At 47.7% G+C, this 14,421-nt stretch overlaps 1 protein-coding gene across 1 annotated transcript; it reads left to right on the forward strand.

The window, feature by feature from the left end:
- The first annotated feature begins 5,130 nt into the window (after window positions 1-5,130).
- LOC137913695 (major histocompatibility complex class I-related gene protein-like) lies at window positions 5,131-13,626 on the forward strand. The gene is made up of 7 exons (XM_068757330.1): window positions 5,131-5,379; window positions 6,658-6,924; window positions 7,145-7,423; window positions 10,863-11,165; window positions 12,228-12,332; window positions 12,493-12,616; window positions 12,877-13,626. The coding sequence occupies exons 1-6, from the start codon at window positions 5,244-5,246 to the stop codon at window positions 12,609-12,611; spliced, it is 1,209 nt and encodes a 402-aa protein (XP_068613431.1). The 5' UTR covers window positions 5,131-5,243; the 3' UTR covers window positions 12,612-12,616; window positions 12,877-13,626.
- Window positions 13,627-14,421: the final 795 nt, after the last annotated feature.

Below are 14,421 nucleotides of genomic sequence, written 5' to 3' on the forward strand. Positions count from 1 at the left end.
TTCATAAATCTTAGCTTTTTTTTCAATTTCCTCACCAAGGATCTTATCAATGTCCTGTTTAATTGGCCTCATTTGCTCCAGTGTCGAAGGATCCTTATTGATACTATGCAGTTGTTCCAGATTTTTTAGTTGCGCCTGCAAGTCTGCTAATTTCTTGTCTCTTAGCCTCTTCAGCCTCACACATTTGGCTATGATTTTCCCCCTAAGATATGCTTTAGCAGCATCCCACAGGATTGCAGGATTAACTGTTCCATTATCGTTGAATTCCAAATAGGTCTTCAGTTCCTCTGCCATTTCGGCTTTGAACGCATTATTATTCAATAGTCCAGTATTCAGTCTCCACAGGGTGTTTTTTTTTGGCCTTCTATCTAGGTTAAACTTCAGAGTTAGGCCAGCCACTTTGTGGCTTGTTGTCTGTGAAGGTGATCTATGAATAATATATAATATATAAATAACATTTAATTCCTTACTGAAGCTAAATGATGAGCTCAGGTAACGACCAGCAGGTCGAGCCTCGACGTCACCAACAGCAGAACCTGTCAGGTAAAGATGGACCCTGTTCGGATCATGGGTTCTGTTGTCTCAGCTGAAGAACTCAAGGTGGGACTTTTATTATTCCACATTGACTCTACCAGGAACATGAGCGCAGTGAAAGTGGAGTAGAAAGCGAAGCAGCATCCGGATCAAACATCAACAGCGGCTCACGTTTCTGTCGGTCCAGAAGTTTTCAGCGTCCAGAACTCAGAACCTGCTGAGACGCTCAAACAAAGACTCTGACGCAGCTTAAAATAAGATCCATTCTACTTTCGCTTTTGATTCACAGCCTGTGACAGTTCTGCCGAGTAACAAGCGACGTCATCGCTCAGACTAAATTCTGATTGGCTCAGACTAAATTCTGATTGGCTCAGACGGACGGGGAAGTCCGCTCCTCTCCGTGTTTTGTCCTCACTTCACCCTTGATGGTCGGACTGGAAGCTTTAAAGAATCTTGTGGCTGTTCTGTTGTTTGAGCTGCAGATGGGACAGTTCACGATGAAGACCTCGGTTCTGGTTCTGGTTCTGGTTCTGGGTACAGGTGTACCTGGGGCGGTGGGAGGTGAGTTTCTATCCTGCTGTCTGGGTTGACGGTTCTGTTGTTGGACTTCCTGAAATGTTAGGAGTCTAGAAATGTCCAAACGGTACCGACCCATCATCTTAAAGTTCTTCCTGTAAAGTCCACTTACTTCAGGTCAAACTGGGACAGGAGGACAAAGGTAGTTCTTCCTTCTTTGTCCTCTTTAATTTGATGGGTTCAGAACCTCTGGCTCAGACGGACATCAGACCTGATGACGGAGGTGTGCTGGTGTCGGTCGGTGGTTCTGCTGAGGTCCAACAACAAACCGGTTTAGAGATGGTTTCCAAGCTGCGTCTTCATGATAGAGTTTGTCCACCAGAGAGTGGACAGCTTTATTCTCCAGCTGACAAATGTCCTGATCCGTTTGGATGGGTTCTGACCCGTGTCAGCCTCAGAACCCAGCATGGACTGGACCGCACGGTTTCCACACCGAACTATGAGCAGGGGACGGATTTGTTCAGCATTCTGGACGTGACACAGAAACAGGACGTCCACGTCTTCAGACGACGGCGGAGGTTCTGAGGAGAACAACAATGGAAGTGTCAGAACTCAAAGGGTGTTTTTTTTTGGCCTTCTATCTAGGTTAAACTTCAGAGTTAGGCCAGCCACTTTGTGGCTTGTTGTCTGTGAAGGTGATCTATGAATAATATATAATATATAAATAACATTTACTTCCTTACTGAAGCTAAATGATGAGCTCAGGTAACGACCAGCAGGTCGAGCCTCGACGTCACCAACAGCAGAACCTGTCAGGTAAAGATGGACCCTGTTCGGATCATGGGTTCTGTTGTCTCAGCTGAAGAACTCAAGGTGGGACTTTTATTATTCCGCATTATTATTGGTGCCCTAGGCGAGATTATGATTTTGCCCCCCCCCCCCCCCCCCATACACAGCAAACATTATATATATAAAACATTAATAACAACAGCCATATGACGGACCTTAAAAGTTTAATTATTCTTCAAAACAACAAGCACACGCTATACAATACAAATAATAAAATAAAATAAATAAACAGAAATAAAACAGGGTTACTGTTCAGATTAAGAGGAAATTAAAAGTCGTGACAGCTTCCACACAAACAATGCAAAACAGATACATAGCAAATAATTTTGCCATGATAGCTTACATTTTAAATTTTACACGTCTGGACTTCCTTGCGGCAAAGGCATCGATGGCATCATCAAATGATACCTGTCTTGAAAGCTCATGATTTATGCAGTGGCGGGCGGTCAGGGCATGCAAGGCCTTCTCTGCTTGCCTAACATAACCAGAAATCAAGAATACATGATCATATTTATGATAAAATCAATTTAATTTTATGTATATATATATATATATTCTTCACATTCATGTTATATTATATTACAGTGATGTATTTTTAGGTGAGAGTTTTTATCCAATCAGAATTCAGCTAGCTTGTGTTGCCAGGCGGATTTCATAGTACCAGTGGCAAGTACTATCCGTCCGAGACCTTCAGAATCAGCGCTGCTTGCCGTCTGTGTTGTGTGAGTGAACGGGCTCGTAGAGTTGAGTTGATAGACAGTTGCGATAGCCAATCAGATCACGAGTTGGTGAAACAAGTCCTTCCTGCTTGTCTCACGTCACAACTCAATAACGCGTCCTGTGATTGGCTCTTAGAGTTGATAGACAGTTGCGATAGCCAATCAGATCACGAGTTGGTGAAAGTAAGGCCTTCCTGCCTGTGATTGGATACTCCGTGTGAGAGGGCAGCGCTAGGCATATTGCGTCATCAGCTAATCAGCTGGCGCCGGTACAGCGCGACAGACCGAAGATAAAACCGCAATTATTCCTGCGCTTTTAACCCACAATGGCCGAAGGAGGGGTAAGTGTGTATTTGGTTGTGGATATTCTTGAAAGGCCATTTTCAAGACGGACCTTTACAGAGAAGCTACTAGCTTCGGCTCACGAGAGCTAGCTTCAAGCTAGCTCCGGAGCTAGCTAACCTGTCCCGGGTGGGGAAAGGATTGGTACGCCGCTTCCAGGCTTCAAACTTTTGGCTTACGGCTTCAGAGAGTTGCTGCAAATTGTTCTGCTGGGAATGCCTTTTGTTTGCAAGGGATCGATTTAATGTTTGGAGCAACACCGGATTTAGGAACTTTAAGAAAGGAGAATGGATTTTGTTTTCAAACGGGACAGCCGTTTTGGTGAGTACCAACATTTTATTTATTTAACATGATAACGAAATAAAATCACAGATATGTAAATGCAATGTATGTAAATAATGTGGTGCGCCGGTGCAGCTGTGTGATTGTAGTGGAAGTACAACACGTTGTATTGCAGTCTTTCTTATATTAAACTGCAAGTTCGCAATTTAAAGCTTCATGGTGGACTTTAAAACGCTTTGGAAAAATTCCCTTTTATTTATAACTTTGATAGTACCACGTATAGTGGTAAGTTTTAATTGCTGATGCAATTTATTGATTTTTAAATGCTCCGGAAAAAATATCCTGTGTTGTACACGATTGAGGTGATGCAGCACCCAGTAGTGCGTAAGTGTGTGTTTGTACATTATTTCTAAAGCAGTGGTGTCATAAATGATGGTATTATGAGGGGTATTTATTCAAGTCGGACTAAGTAGGACTTCACTGAAGGCCTAGGTGTAAAATGCACGCCACTGGATTTATGCTTATTAAAGCAAGTCCATTGAGACGCTCTTGTGACATCGTGGATCTCGGGTCAGTTTTTATAAGCTTTAGTTTGGAGAAGCTCCTCTCTGCAGCATACCTGTCAACCTCCAAGGCTCCATGGCCTTACAAACCGTTGATTTCTTCCTTACAAAATACAAAATAACCTTACACCATATATTTTTTTTCAAATGCATTTATTTATGTACATAGTTGGACATTATTAATTAGGATACAGTTTAATTTTGATATTTTAACTAAACTAAAATATCCATTAATAATGCTTGTAATTTAATTTTTTAAATAAGAAACAGATATTTCGGGGGGGGAAATCGTTAGCATTTTTATTTTTGTAAACCAAACTTAAGTATCGATCAATGATGCTTGTAATTTAAATTTCAAACAGGGACAGAAAATACAAACCTTTGCTGGCTTGTGATTGGGAAACATGTTTTTCACGTTTCTTGATATTCGGTGCAGACCGGATGGGACTGTAAAGGTTCGTGTTTGTGTTCGTAATTCCTACTCTGCAGAGAGTCAGTGAAGGCATCAGGGAGGAGGGGCGGTGTGTGTGTGAGCGTGGAGGGGGTGAGAGAGACGGGAGAGGATATCTGTTCTGTTAGCGGCGGGGTTACCGATTAATAGAAGCTTGTTCTGAGACCCATCTCGTCCTTGTTTCAGCGTCTGACGGACGCTACGAATTTGCGTTTTCCCGTACAGATGTTCTTCTACGCCGTGCACGTCTTAGAATGCATAAAAACCGTACTTTGTACGGCAAAACCGTACTGGTTGACAGGTATGCTGCAGCAGCAACCGTCTCGGTCTAGCTGAGGTGCGCACTGATAAATCGCCCCCCCCCCCCCTCTCCTTGGACGGTCAAGGCATTGTGTTTCAGGTCATACCAAGAATGACAAACAACGAGGGGGGGTGTTGTTTTTAATTTTTTCTGTATTTGTTTGTTTTTTATTTTCTAGGCAGAGCATGAGAAAAGGGCGCCCGTTGGGGCAATAAATTATAACTATTATTAGTTTATTTTCTTTTTTTTTTTTATATATATATATTTTTTTCGAGGCTTGGAGTGGCGCCCCCTCCAGCTGGTGGCGCCCTAGGCAACCGCCTAGTTCGCCTATGCCTATCCCCTCCCCATTGACTCTACCAGGAACATGAGCGCAGTGAAAGTGGAGCAGAAAGCGGAGCAGCGTCCGGATCAAACATCAACAGCGGCTCACGTTTCTGTCGGTCCAGAAGTTTTCAGCGTCCAGAACTCAGAACCTGCTGAGACGCTCAAACAAAGACTCTGACGCAGCTTAAAATAAGATCCATTCTACTTTCGCTTTTGATTCACAACCTGTGACAGTTCTGCCGAGTAACAAGTGACGTCATCGCTCAGACTAAATTCTGATTGGCTCAGACTAAATTCTGATTGGCTCAGACGGACGGGGAAGTCCGCTCCTCTCGGGTTTTGTCCTCACTTCACCCTTGATGGTCGGACTGGAAGCTTTAAAGAATCTTGTGGCTGTTCTGTTGTTTGAGCTGCAGATGGGACAGTTCACGATGAAGACCTCGGTTCTGGTTCTGGTTCTGGTTCTGGGTACAGGTGTACCTGGGGCGGTGGGAGGTGAGTTTCTATCCTGCTGTCTGGGTTGACGGTTCTGTTGTTGGACTTCCTGAAATGTTAGGAGTCTAGAAATGTCCAAACGGTACCGACCCGTCATCTTAAAGTTCTTCCTGTAAAGTCCATTTACTTCAGGTCCAAATGGGACAGGAGGACAGAGGTAGTTCTTCCTTCTTTGTCCTCTTTAATTTGATGGGTTCAGAACCTCCGGCTCAGACGGACATCAGACCTGATGACGGAGGTGTGCTGGTGTCGGTCGGTGGTTCTGCTGAGGTCCAACAACAAACCGGTTTAGAGATGGTTTCCAAGCTGCGTCTTCATGATAGAGTTTGTCCACCAGAGAGTGGACAGCTTTATTCTCCAGCTGACAAATGTCCTGATCCGTTTGGATGGGTTCTGACCCGTGTCAGCCTCAGAACCCAGCATGGACTGGACCGCACGGTTTCCACACCGAACTATGAGCAGGGGACGGATTTGTTCAGCATTCTGGACGTGACACAGAAACAGGATGTCCACGTCTTCAGACGACGGCGGAGGTTCTGAGGAGAACAACAATGGAAGTGTCAGAACTCAAAGAGAACAAATCAGAGAACCTTCCTGTTGATACCTGAACAGAACCAACTGTTAGAACCAGGACGAGAAGGAAGAGACGTCAGCTGATGATGGAGGGAATGTTGGAACGTCAGAGGATCAGAATCCGCTCTGAATCCAGACTGTAACGGATATTATAACTGCTGTTATAACTGGTGTTATAACTGGTATTGTAACTGCTGTAATAACTGCTGACTGGTGTTATAACTGGTGTTAGACTGGCGTTCTTTCTTATATAGAACCGTGTCCTTCAAATATTAAATGTATCAATATTAATGAGAAATATTCATCACAAAATCTGTTGTGAGTGAAACAGGCTTTGGGTTCTGCAGGTTCTGCCCATCAGGACCTGACGGTGTTTCGGGACCGGGTCACACCTTTATTTGTTGTGGTGCTGAAACCCAAATCTTTAGGGTCAAACCGTTTTAATTCACAAACTCTCCGACATCTGGCCTTGAAAATGATGCCAGTTATCAGCTGATGGTGGAAAATGACCAGCGCGACTTTGTGAAACCATAGAAGAAGAAGTTCTGCTGGGTTTCAGCTGCAGGAGCCTCAGAGTTCAAACCTGTGATCAGAACCAGAAGTTGTCATCGGTCACAGGTTCAGGTGTGAGTGGAGAGCAGGAAGTGATGTCATCAGGTGGAAACAGGTTCAACCTTCAGATCGTGATTCTGTTTTTTCTTTCAGAGACTCACTCTTTGAAGTATTTCGAGACGGCGTCTTCTGGAGTCTCAAACTTCCCGGAGTATGTGGCCGTTGGTTTGATCGATGACGTCCAGATGTATCACTATGACAGTAAGACCAAGAGAGCAGAACCCAAACAGGACTGGATGGACAAAGTCACAGCAGAGGATCCAGAGTACTGGACCAAACAGACGAGGATCGATGTGGGGAACCAAGAACGGAACAAATTCTACATAGAAACTTTAAGGAAGCGCTTCAACCAATCAGAAGGTTTGTTTGTGTTTATTAAATGTTGTGTTCATGCTGTAGGAAGTAAACACACACACACACACACACACACAAACACACACACACACACCTCTGCAGGAACCCTTTTGCATCACTGCTGGGTTTCTAAAGCTCCGGGACACAGACTGGTTCTGCTGGTTCTGCTGGTTCTGCTGGGTCCAGTGAGGACCAGGTCGATGACTGGAGTCTGTCTCTCTCTCAGGTGTCCACATTGTCCAGCGGTTGTCTGGCTGTGAGTGGGACGATGAGACTGGAGAGGTCACTGGTTTTCAGCAGTTCGGTTATAATGGAGAAGACTTCATCGTCCTGGACCTGAAGACGGAGACATGGATCGCTCCCAGTCCTCAGGCTGTCATCACCAAACACAGATGGGATCATGATAGAGCTCTGATGGAATACTACAAGTATTACTTCACCCAGGAGTGTCCTGAGTGGGGGAGGAAGTATCTGGAGTATGGGAGGAGCTCTCTGCTGAGAACAGGTAGAAGCACATCACCTGGTGGAGTTTCAAACCAACAACCTTCATGTTCCTCTGCTGTTTCTGACCCACACACAGAGACACACTCTGTCCTTTACCTCTCTGTCCTCCGTCTCTCTCCTTCAGTCTTCTTCTCCTTTGCTCCTCCCTTCTTTTGTCGCCTCCTCTCCTCTGAGGTTTATTTGCGTTGTTTCAGTGTCTCTGGCGACAACAGTGACTCCTGATGACGTGTCTTTGTCTCCTCCTCCAGAGCTCCCCTCTCTAACGTGTCTTTGTCTCCTCCTCCAGAGCTCCCCTCTCTAACATGTCTTTGTCTCCTCCTCCAGATCTCCCTTCTCTAATGTGTCTTTGTCTCCTCCTCCAGAGCTCCCCTCTATAACGTGTCTCTGTCTCCTCCTCCAGAGCTCCCCTCTCTAACGTGTCTTTGTCTCCTCCTCCAGAGCTCCCCTCTCTAACGTGTCTTTGTCTCCTCCAGAGCTCCCCTCTCTAACTTGTCTTTGTCTCCTCCTCCAGATCTCTCCTCTCTAACGTGTCTTTGTCTCCTCCTCCAGAGCTCCCCTCTCTAACATGTCTCTGTCTCCTCCTCCAGAGCTCCCCTCTCTAACGTGTCTGTCTCCTGCTCCAGATCTCTCCTCTCTAACGTGTCTGTCTCCTCCTCCAGAGCTCCCCTCTCTAACGTGTCTTTGTCTCCTCCTCCAGAGCTCCCCTCTCTAACGTGTCTTTGTCTCCTCCTCCAGAGCTCCCCTCTCTAACGTGTCTTTGTCTCCTCCTCCAGATCTCCCCTCTCTAACGTGTCTTTGTCTCCTCCTCCAGAGCTCCCCTCTCTAACGTGTCTGTCTCCTCCTCCAGATCTCCCCTCTCTAACGTGTCTTTGTCTCCTCCTCCAGAGCTCCCTTCTCTAACGTGTCTGTCTCCTCCTCCAGAGCTCCCCTCTCTAACTTATCTTTGTCTCCTCCTCCAGAGCTCCCCTCTCTAACGTGTCTTTGTCTCCTCCTCCAGAGCTCCCCTCAATAACGTGTCTTTGTCTCCTCCTCCAGTGCTCCCCTCAATAACGTGTCTTTGTCTCCTCCTCCAGTGCTCCCCTCTATAACGTGTCTTTGTCTCCTCCTCCAGATCTCTCCTCTCTAACGTGTCTTTGTCTCCTCCTCCAGATCTCCCCTCTCTAACGTGTCTTTGTCTCCTCCTCCAAATCTCCCCTCTCCAACGTGTCTTTGTCTCCTCCTCCAGCTCTCCCTTCTATAACGTGTCTTTGTCTCCTCCAGAGCTCCCTTCTATAATGTGTCTTTGTCTCCTCCTCCAGATCTCTCCTCTCTAACGTGTCTTTGTCTCCTCCTCCAGATCTCCCCTCTATAACGTGTCTTTGTCTCCTCCAGAGCTCCCTTCTATAACGTGTCTTTGTCTCCTCCTCCAGATCTCCCCTCTCTAACGTGTCTTTGTCTCCTCCTCCAGATCTCCCCTCTCTAACGTGTCTTTGTCTCCTCCTCCAGATCTCCCCTCTCTAACGTGTCTTTGTCTCCTCCTCCAGAGCTCCCCTCTATAACGTGTCTTTGTCTCCTCCTCCAGAGCTCCCCTCTATAACGTGTCTGTCTCCTCCTCCAGATCTCTCCTCTCTAACGTGTCTTTGTCTCCTCCTCCAGATCTCCCCTCTTTAACGTGTCTTTGTCTCCTCCTCCAGAGCTCCCCTCTCTAACGTGTCTTTGTCTCCTCCTCCAGAGCTCCCCTCTCTAACGTGTCTTTGTCTCCTCCTCCAGAGCTCCCCTCTCTAACATGTCTTTGTCTCCTCCTCCAGATCTCCCTTCTCTAATGTGTCTTTGTCTCCTCCTCCAGAGCTCCCCTCTATAACGTGTCTCTGTCTCCTCCTCCAGAGCTCCCCTCTCTAACGTGTCTTTGTCTCCTCCTCCAGAGCTCCCCTCTCTAACGTGTCTTTGTCTCCTCCAGAGCTCCCCTCTCTAACTTGTCTTTGTCTCCTCCTCCAGATCTCTCCTCTCTAACGTGTCTTTGTCTCCTCCTCCAGAGCTCCCCTCTCTAACATGTCTCTGTCTCCTCCTCCAGAGCTCCCCTCTCTAACGTGTCTGTCTCCTGCTCCAGATCTCTCCTCTCTAACGTGTCTGTCTCCTCCTCCAGAGCTCCCCTCTCTAACGTGTCTTTGTCTCCTCCTCCAGAGCTCCCCTCTCTAACGTGTCTTTGTCTCCTCCTCCAGAGCTCCCCTCTCTAACGTGTCTTTGTCTCCTCCTCCAGATCTCCCCTCTCTAACGTGTCTTTGTCTCCTCCTCCAGAGCTCCCCTCTCTAACGTGTCTGTCTCCTCCTCCAGATCTCCCCTCTCTAACGTGTCTTTGTCTCCTCCTCCAGAGCTCCCTTCTCTAACGTGTCTGTCTCCTCCTCCAGAGCTCCCCTCTCTAACTTATCTTTGTCTCCTCCTCCAGAGCTCCCCTCTCTAACGTGTCTTTGTCTCCTCCTCCAGAGCTCCCCTCAATAACGTGTCTTTGTCTCCTCCTCCAGTGCTCCCCTCAGTAACGTGTCTTTGTCTCCTCCTCCAGTGCTCCCCTCTATAACGTGTCTTTGTCTCCTCCTCCAGATCTCTCCTCTCTAACGTGTCTTTGTCTCCTCCTCCAGATCTCCCCTCTCTAACGTGTCTTTGTCTCCTCCTCCAAATCTCCCCTCTCCAACGTGTCTTTGTCTCCTCCTCCAGCTCTCCCTTCTATAACGTGTCTTTGTCTCCTCCAGAGCTCCCTTCTATAATGTGTCTTTGTCTCCTCCTCCAGATCTCTCCTCTCTAACGTGTCTTTGTCTCCTCCTCCAGATCTCCCCTCTATAACGTGTCTTTGTCTCCTCCAGAGCTCCCTTCTATAACGTGTCTTTGTCTCCTCCTCCAGATCTCTCCTCTCTAACGTGTCTTTGTCTCCTCCTCCAGATCTCCCCTCTCTAACGTGTCTTTGTCTCCTCCTCCAGATCTCCCCTCTCTAACGTGTCTTTGTCTCCTCCTCCAGAGCTCCCCTCTATAACGTGTCTTTGTCTCCTCCTCCAGAGCTCCCCTCTATAACGTGTCTGTCTCCTCCTCCAGATCTCTCCTCTCTAACGTGTCTTTGTCTCCTCCTCCAGATCTCCCCTCTTTAACGTGTCTTTGTCTCCTCCTCCAGAGCTCCCCTCTCTAACGTGTCTTTGTCTCCTCCTCCAGAGCTCCCCTCTCTAACGTGTCTTTGTCTCCTCCTCCAGAGCTCCCCTCTCTAACGTGTCTTTGTCTCCTCCTCCAGTGCTCCCCTCTATAACGTGTCTTTGTCTCCTCCTCCAGAGCTCCCCTCTCTAACGTGTCTTTGTCTCCTCCTCCAGAGCTCCCCTCTCTAACGTGTCTTTGTCTCCTCCTCCAGAGCTCCCCTCTCTAACGTGTCTTTGTCTCCTCCTCCAGTGCTCCCCTCTATAATGTGTCTTTGTCTCCTCCTCCAGAGCTCCCCTCAGTGTTTCTCCTCCAGAAGACTCCTTCCTCTCCCGTCAGCTGCTTCGCTACAGGTTTCTACCCAGACAGAGCCGCTCTCTTCTGGAGGAAGGATGGGGAGGAGCTTCATGAGGAGGTGGAGCACGGAGAGATCCTCCCCAACCATGACGGAACCTTCCAGATGAGTGTGGACCTGGACCTTTCATCGGCGGCGGCTGAAGACTGGAGGAGGTACGACTGTGTGTTCCAGCTCTTCGGTGTGAAGGACGACTTGGTCACCAGACTGGACAAGGGAAAGATCTGGACCAACTGGGGTGAGACTGGGATCAGGGGGTGAAGGTGGGGACACATTTCTGTCTCTCTGATGGTCCAGATCATGGGTTTGAAGAGTTGGACAGAAGTTTTGTTTCTTTTATTGTCGTTTGCTGTTTTCTGTGTAACTTTAGAGTTCAGATAATCAATAAACCACCTGGGACCCAGACAACGGTACCAGAACCCTAACCCGGTACCTGCACAGAAGACGGGAGCCTTTGAATCAGTGATAGTTCTGTGTGTGGTGGCGGTCCGATGTCCACTGGGCTTTCATTCATGCAGGACGATGTCAGTAAAGTCAGTTCATGTCCTCAGCGGAGGAGGTTCTGATTGGACCTGGATCTGTTAGCAGGACGATCCAGAACTGCGGAGGAGGTTCTGATTGGACCTGGATCTGCTTGTTAGCAGGATGATCCAGAACCACGGAGGAGGTTCTGTTGGACCTGGATCTGCTTGTTAGCAGGATGATCCAGAACCCAGTGAATGTTGACGTGAAGCTAGGAGGGTGGGACACGGGTCCAACATGAAGTCCTTCAGTACCGTGGGAAGACACGTTGATTCTAACGCTCCTTTATCGAATCAGCGTTCTTCACCACGTTCCTTCGTTTCTCCAGAAGCTGGGATGTAAAACGTTCCCCATATTCCTGATGTGGACCAGGATGTTATCAGAACCTTGTGTTTCTCCATGAGGACAGGTCCACAGAGCTGTGGGACTGTCCAGCCTCAGCAGAGGGACGCAGCGTTCCAGCGCTTCGGAGGTTTCAGTCTGGAGTTGGAGAAAAAGTCTTTTGGATCCATTTCATTTTTCAGAAGTTTCTAGTTTTAAAGTCAAACCTCTGTCAGAACATTAGAACACACTAGAACATTAGAACATTGGACAAGTCTCCCTGAGACTGGAACCAACATCAGGACAGAAAGCAGCACAGACCGTCCTCCTGTGGACAGGTGGACATGAAACCACCTAAAGAGGACGGCAGGACCACCAACCAGGTGGTGTCCGTCTGCAGGACGGTTCTGTTGGGACATGGACGTTGTTCTCTGACTTGTTGTTTTCTGCTCTCCAGAGGAACCCACTAACGTGAACGCCATCATCATCATCGTCATCACTGCAGCGGTTCTTCTCGTCCTCACGGCTGCCGTTGGATTCAAGCTGTACAGACAGAGGACAGGTGAGCGACCCAGACAGAACCAGTCTCTGTCTCCTGGCTTTGATTGGACACTTTGACCTGATGAAGCAAACAGGAGGTGGTTTCAGCTTCAGAGTCCACTCGCATCCGTTCACGTCACCTGCAACCGTGAGCGGTGGACTGATGCGTCTTTGTTATCCAGGTAAACCTCGTCCACCTTCTGAGGACAGCGCTGAGCTCACGAAGAGACTGCAGCCAGAGGTGGACATCCAGCCAGAGGTCGTTATCCAGCCGGCGGGCGTTGGGACAAGGACAGAATGAACGCAGTGAGTGTCTTCGTGTGTGAAACTATGTGTAGAAGAACCTTCTGACACGGGGAGATTATTCTCTGTCAGACTTGTGAGACAAGATAGTCTTTGTCCTTTGGTGTCTTTTCCACAACAAAAGGTGGAGCTGTTTCACCTGAAGGGATCTGAGGTTGTTGGACAAAGACAATGAGTCCACCTGGACATTTAAGGTGGACTGATCGGGTTCGGGTGTGGCTTCGTGGCGTTTCTGCTCAGTTCTGTTGGTTCTGTCTCCGCAGGGTTCTGGGACAAGGAGCGGTGTCCCCACATCATCCTGTTTGAACTGGAGTCCACCGGGTCTTCACCAGAACACGATCCGATCAAAGACATCAGCGACGAGGATCCAGTGATCGATACTTATTGATTAGAGTCTAAACGGTGTCATTTAAATATTTCGGGGATTGTTCTCGTCTCTCTTCTCTGGAGACGTCAAACAGGATCTTTAAGACTGTCTTCATCCGACGTCCTTAGAACGTCCTCCATCATTACACTTTAACTCTTCGGCTGCTGGGTTGTTTGTGCTTTCCCTTTGTCCTATTGGTCCTCCTGGTGTCATGTGATCTGAGACGAGAGACATCTGACGGCCTCTAGAGTCGTCTCTGCTGTCCGTCCTCAGAAATCCTTCCTTTGCTTCCAGTCCTCCTGGAACCTGCGGCGGGACTTGGACACTAACGAGTCCGGAGGTGTCGGAGTAAACGGGCGTGTCTTTGTTCCTCCTGGACTCCGCCCCTCCCCCAGTGCTTCCTGTCTGTTCACGGATCACAATCACTTCCTGTGTTGTTAACGAGACGAAGGCTGAAGTCGTCCTGCTGGTTCCTTTCTTTAGACAGAAAGTTCTGCTTTACAATAAAATCCCACATTTCCCACCTGTTTCTTGTTTGATTAATCCGTCTCCAATCCCATGAATATTCCCAGTCTCATTGCTCCGCCTCCAATCCCATGAATATTCCCAGTCTCATTGCTCCGCCTCCAATCCCATGAATATTCCCAGTCTGATTGCTCCATCTCCAATTCCATGAATATTCCAAGTCTGATTGCTCCGTCTCCAATCCCATGAATATTCCCAGTCCGATTGGTCCGTCTCCAATCCCATGAATATTCCTAGTCTCATTGCTCCGTCTCCAATTCCATGAATATTCCCAGTCTGATTGATCCGTCTCAAATCCCGTGAATATTCCCAGTCTGATTGATCCGTCTCCAATCCCGTGAATATTCCCAGTCTGATTGCTCCGTCTCCAATCCCTTGAATATTCCCAGTCCCATTGCTCCATCTCCAATCCAATGAATATTCCCAGTCTCATTGCTCCGTCTCCAAACCATGAATATTCCCAGTCTCATTGCTCCGTCTCCAATCCCGTGAATATTTCTAGTCTCATTGATCCGTCTCAAATCCCGTGAATATTCCCAGTCCGATTGCTCCGTCTCCAATCCCATGAATATTCCCAGTCCGATTGATCCGTCTCAAATCCCGTGAATATTCCCAGTCTGATTGCTCCGTCTCCAATCCCGTGAATATTCCCAGTCTGATTGATCCGTCTCAAATCCCGTGAATATTCCCAGTCTGATTGATCCGTCTCAAATGCCGTGAATATTCCCAGTCTGATTGCTCCGTCTCCAAACCCATGAATATTCCCAGTCCCATTGCTCCGTCTCCAATCCCGTGAATATTTCTAGTCGCAATGCTCCGTCTCCAATCCCGTTAATATTCCCAGTCTCATTGATCCATCTCCAATCCCGTGAATATTCCCAGTCTGATTGATCCGTCTCAAATCCCGTGAATATTC

This window comes from Brachionichthys hirsutus, unplaced genomic scaffold (assembly GCF_040956055.1).
Source record: "Brachionichthys hirsutus isolate HB-005 unplaced genomic scaffold, CSIRO-AGI_Bhir_v1 contig_747, whole genome shotgun sequence".
Taxonomy (NCBI): domain Eukaryota; kingdom Metazoa; phylum Chordata; class Actinopteri; order Lophiiformes; family Brachionichthyidae; genus Brachionichthys; species Brachionichthys hirsutus.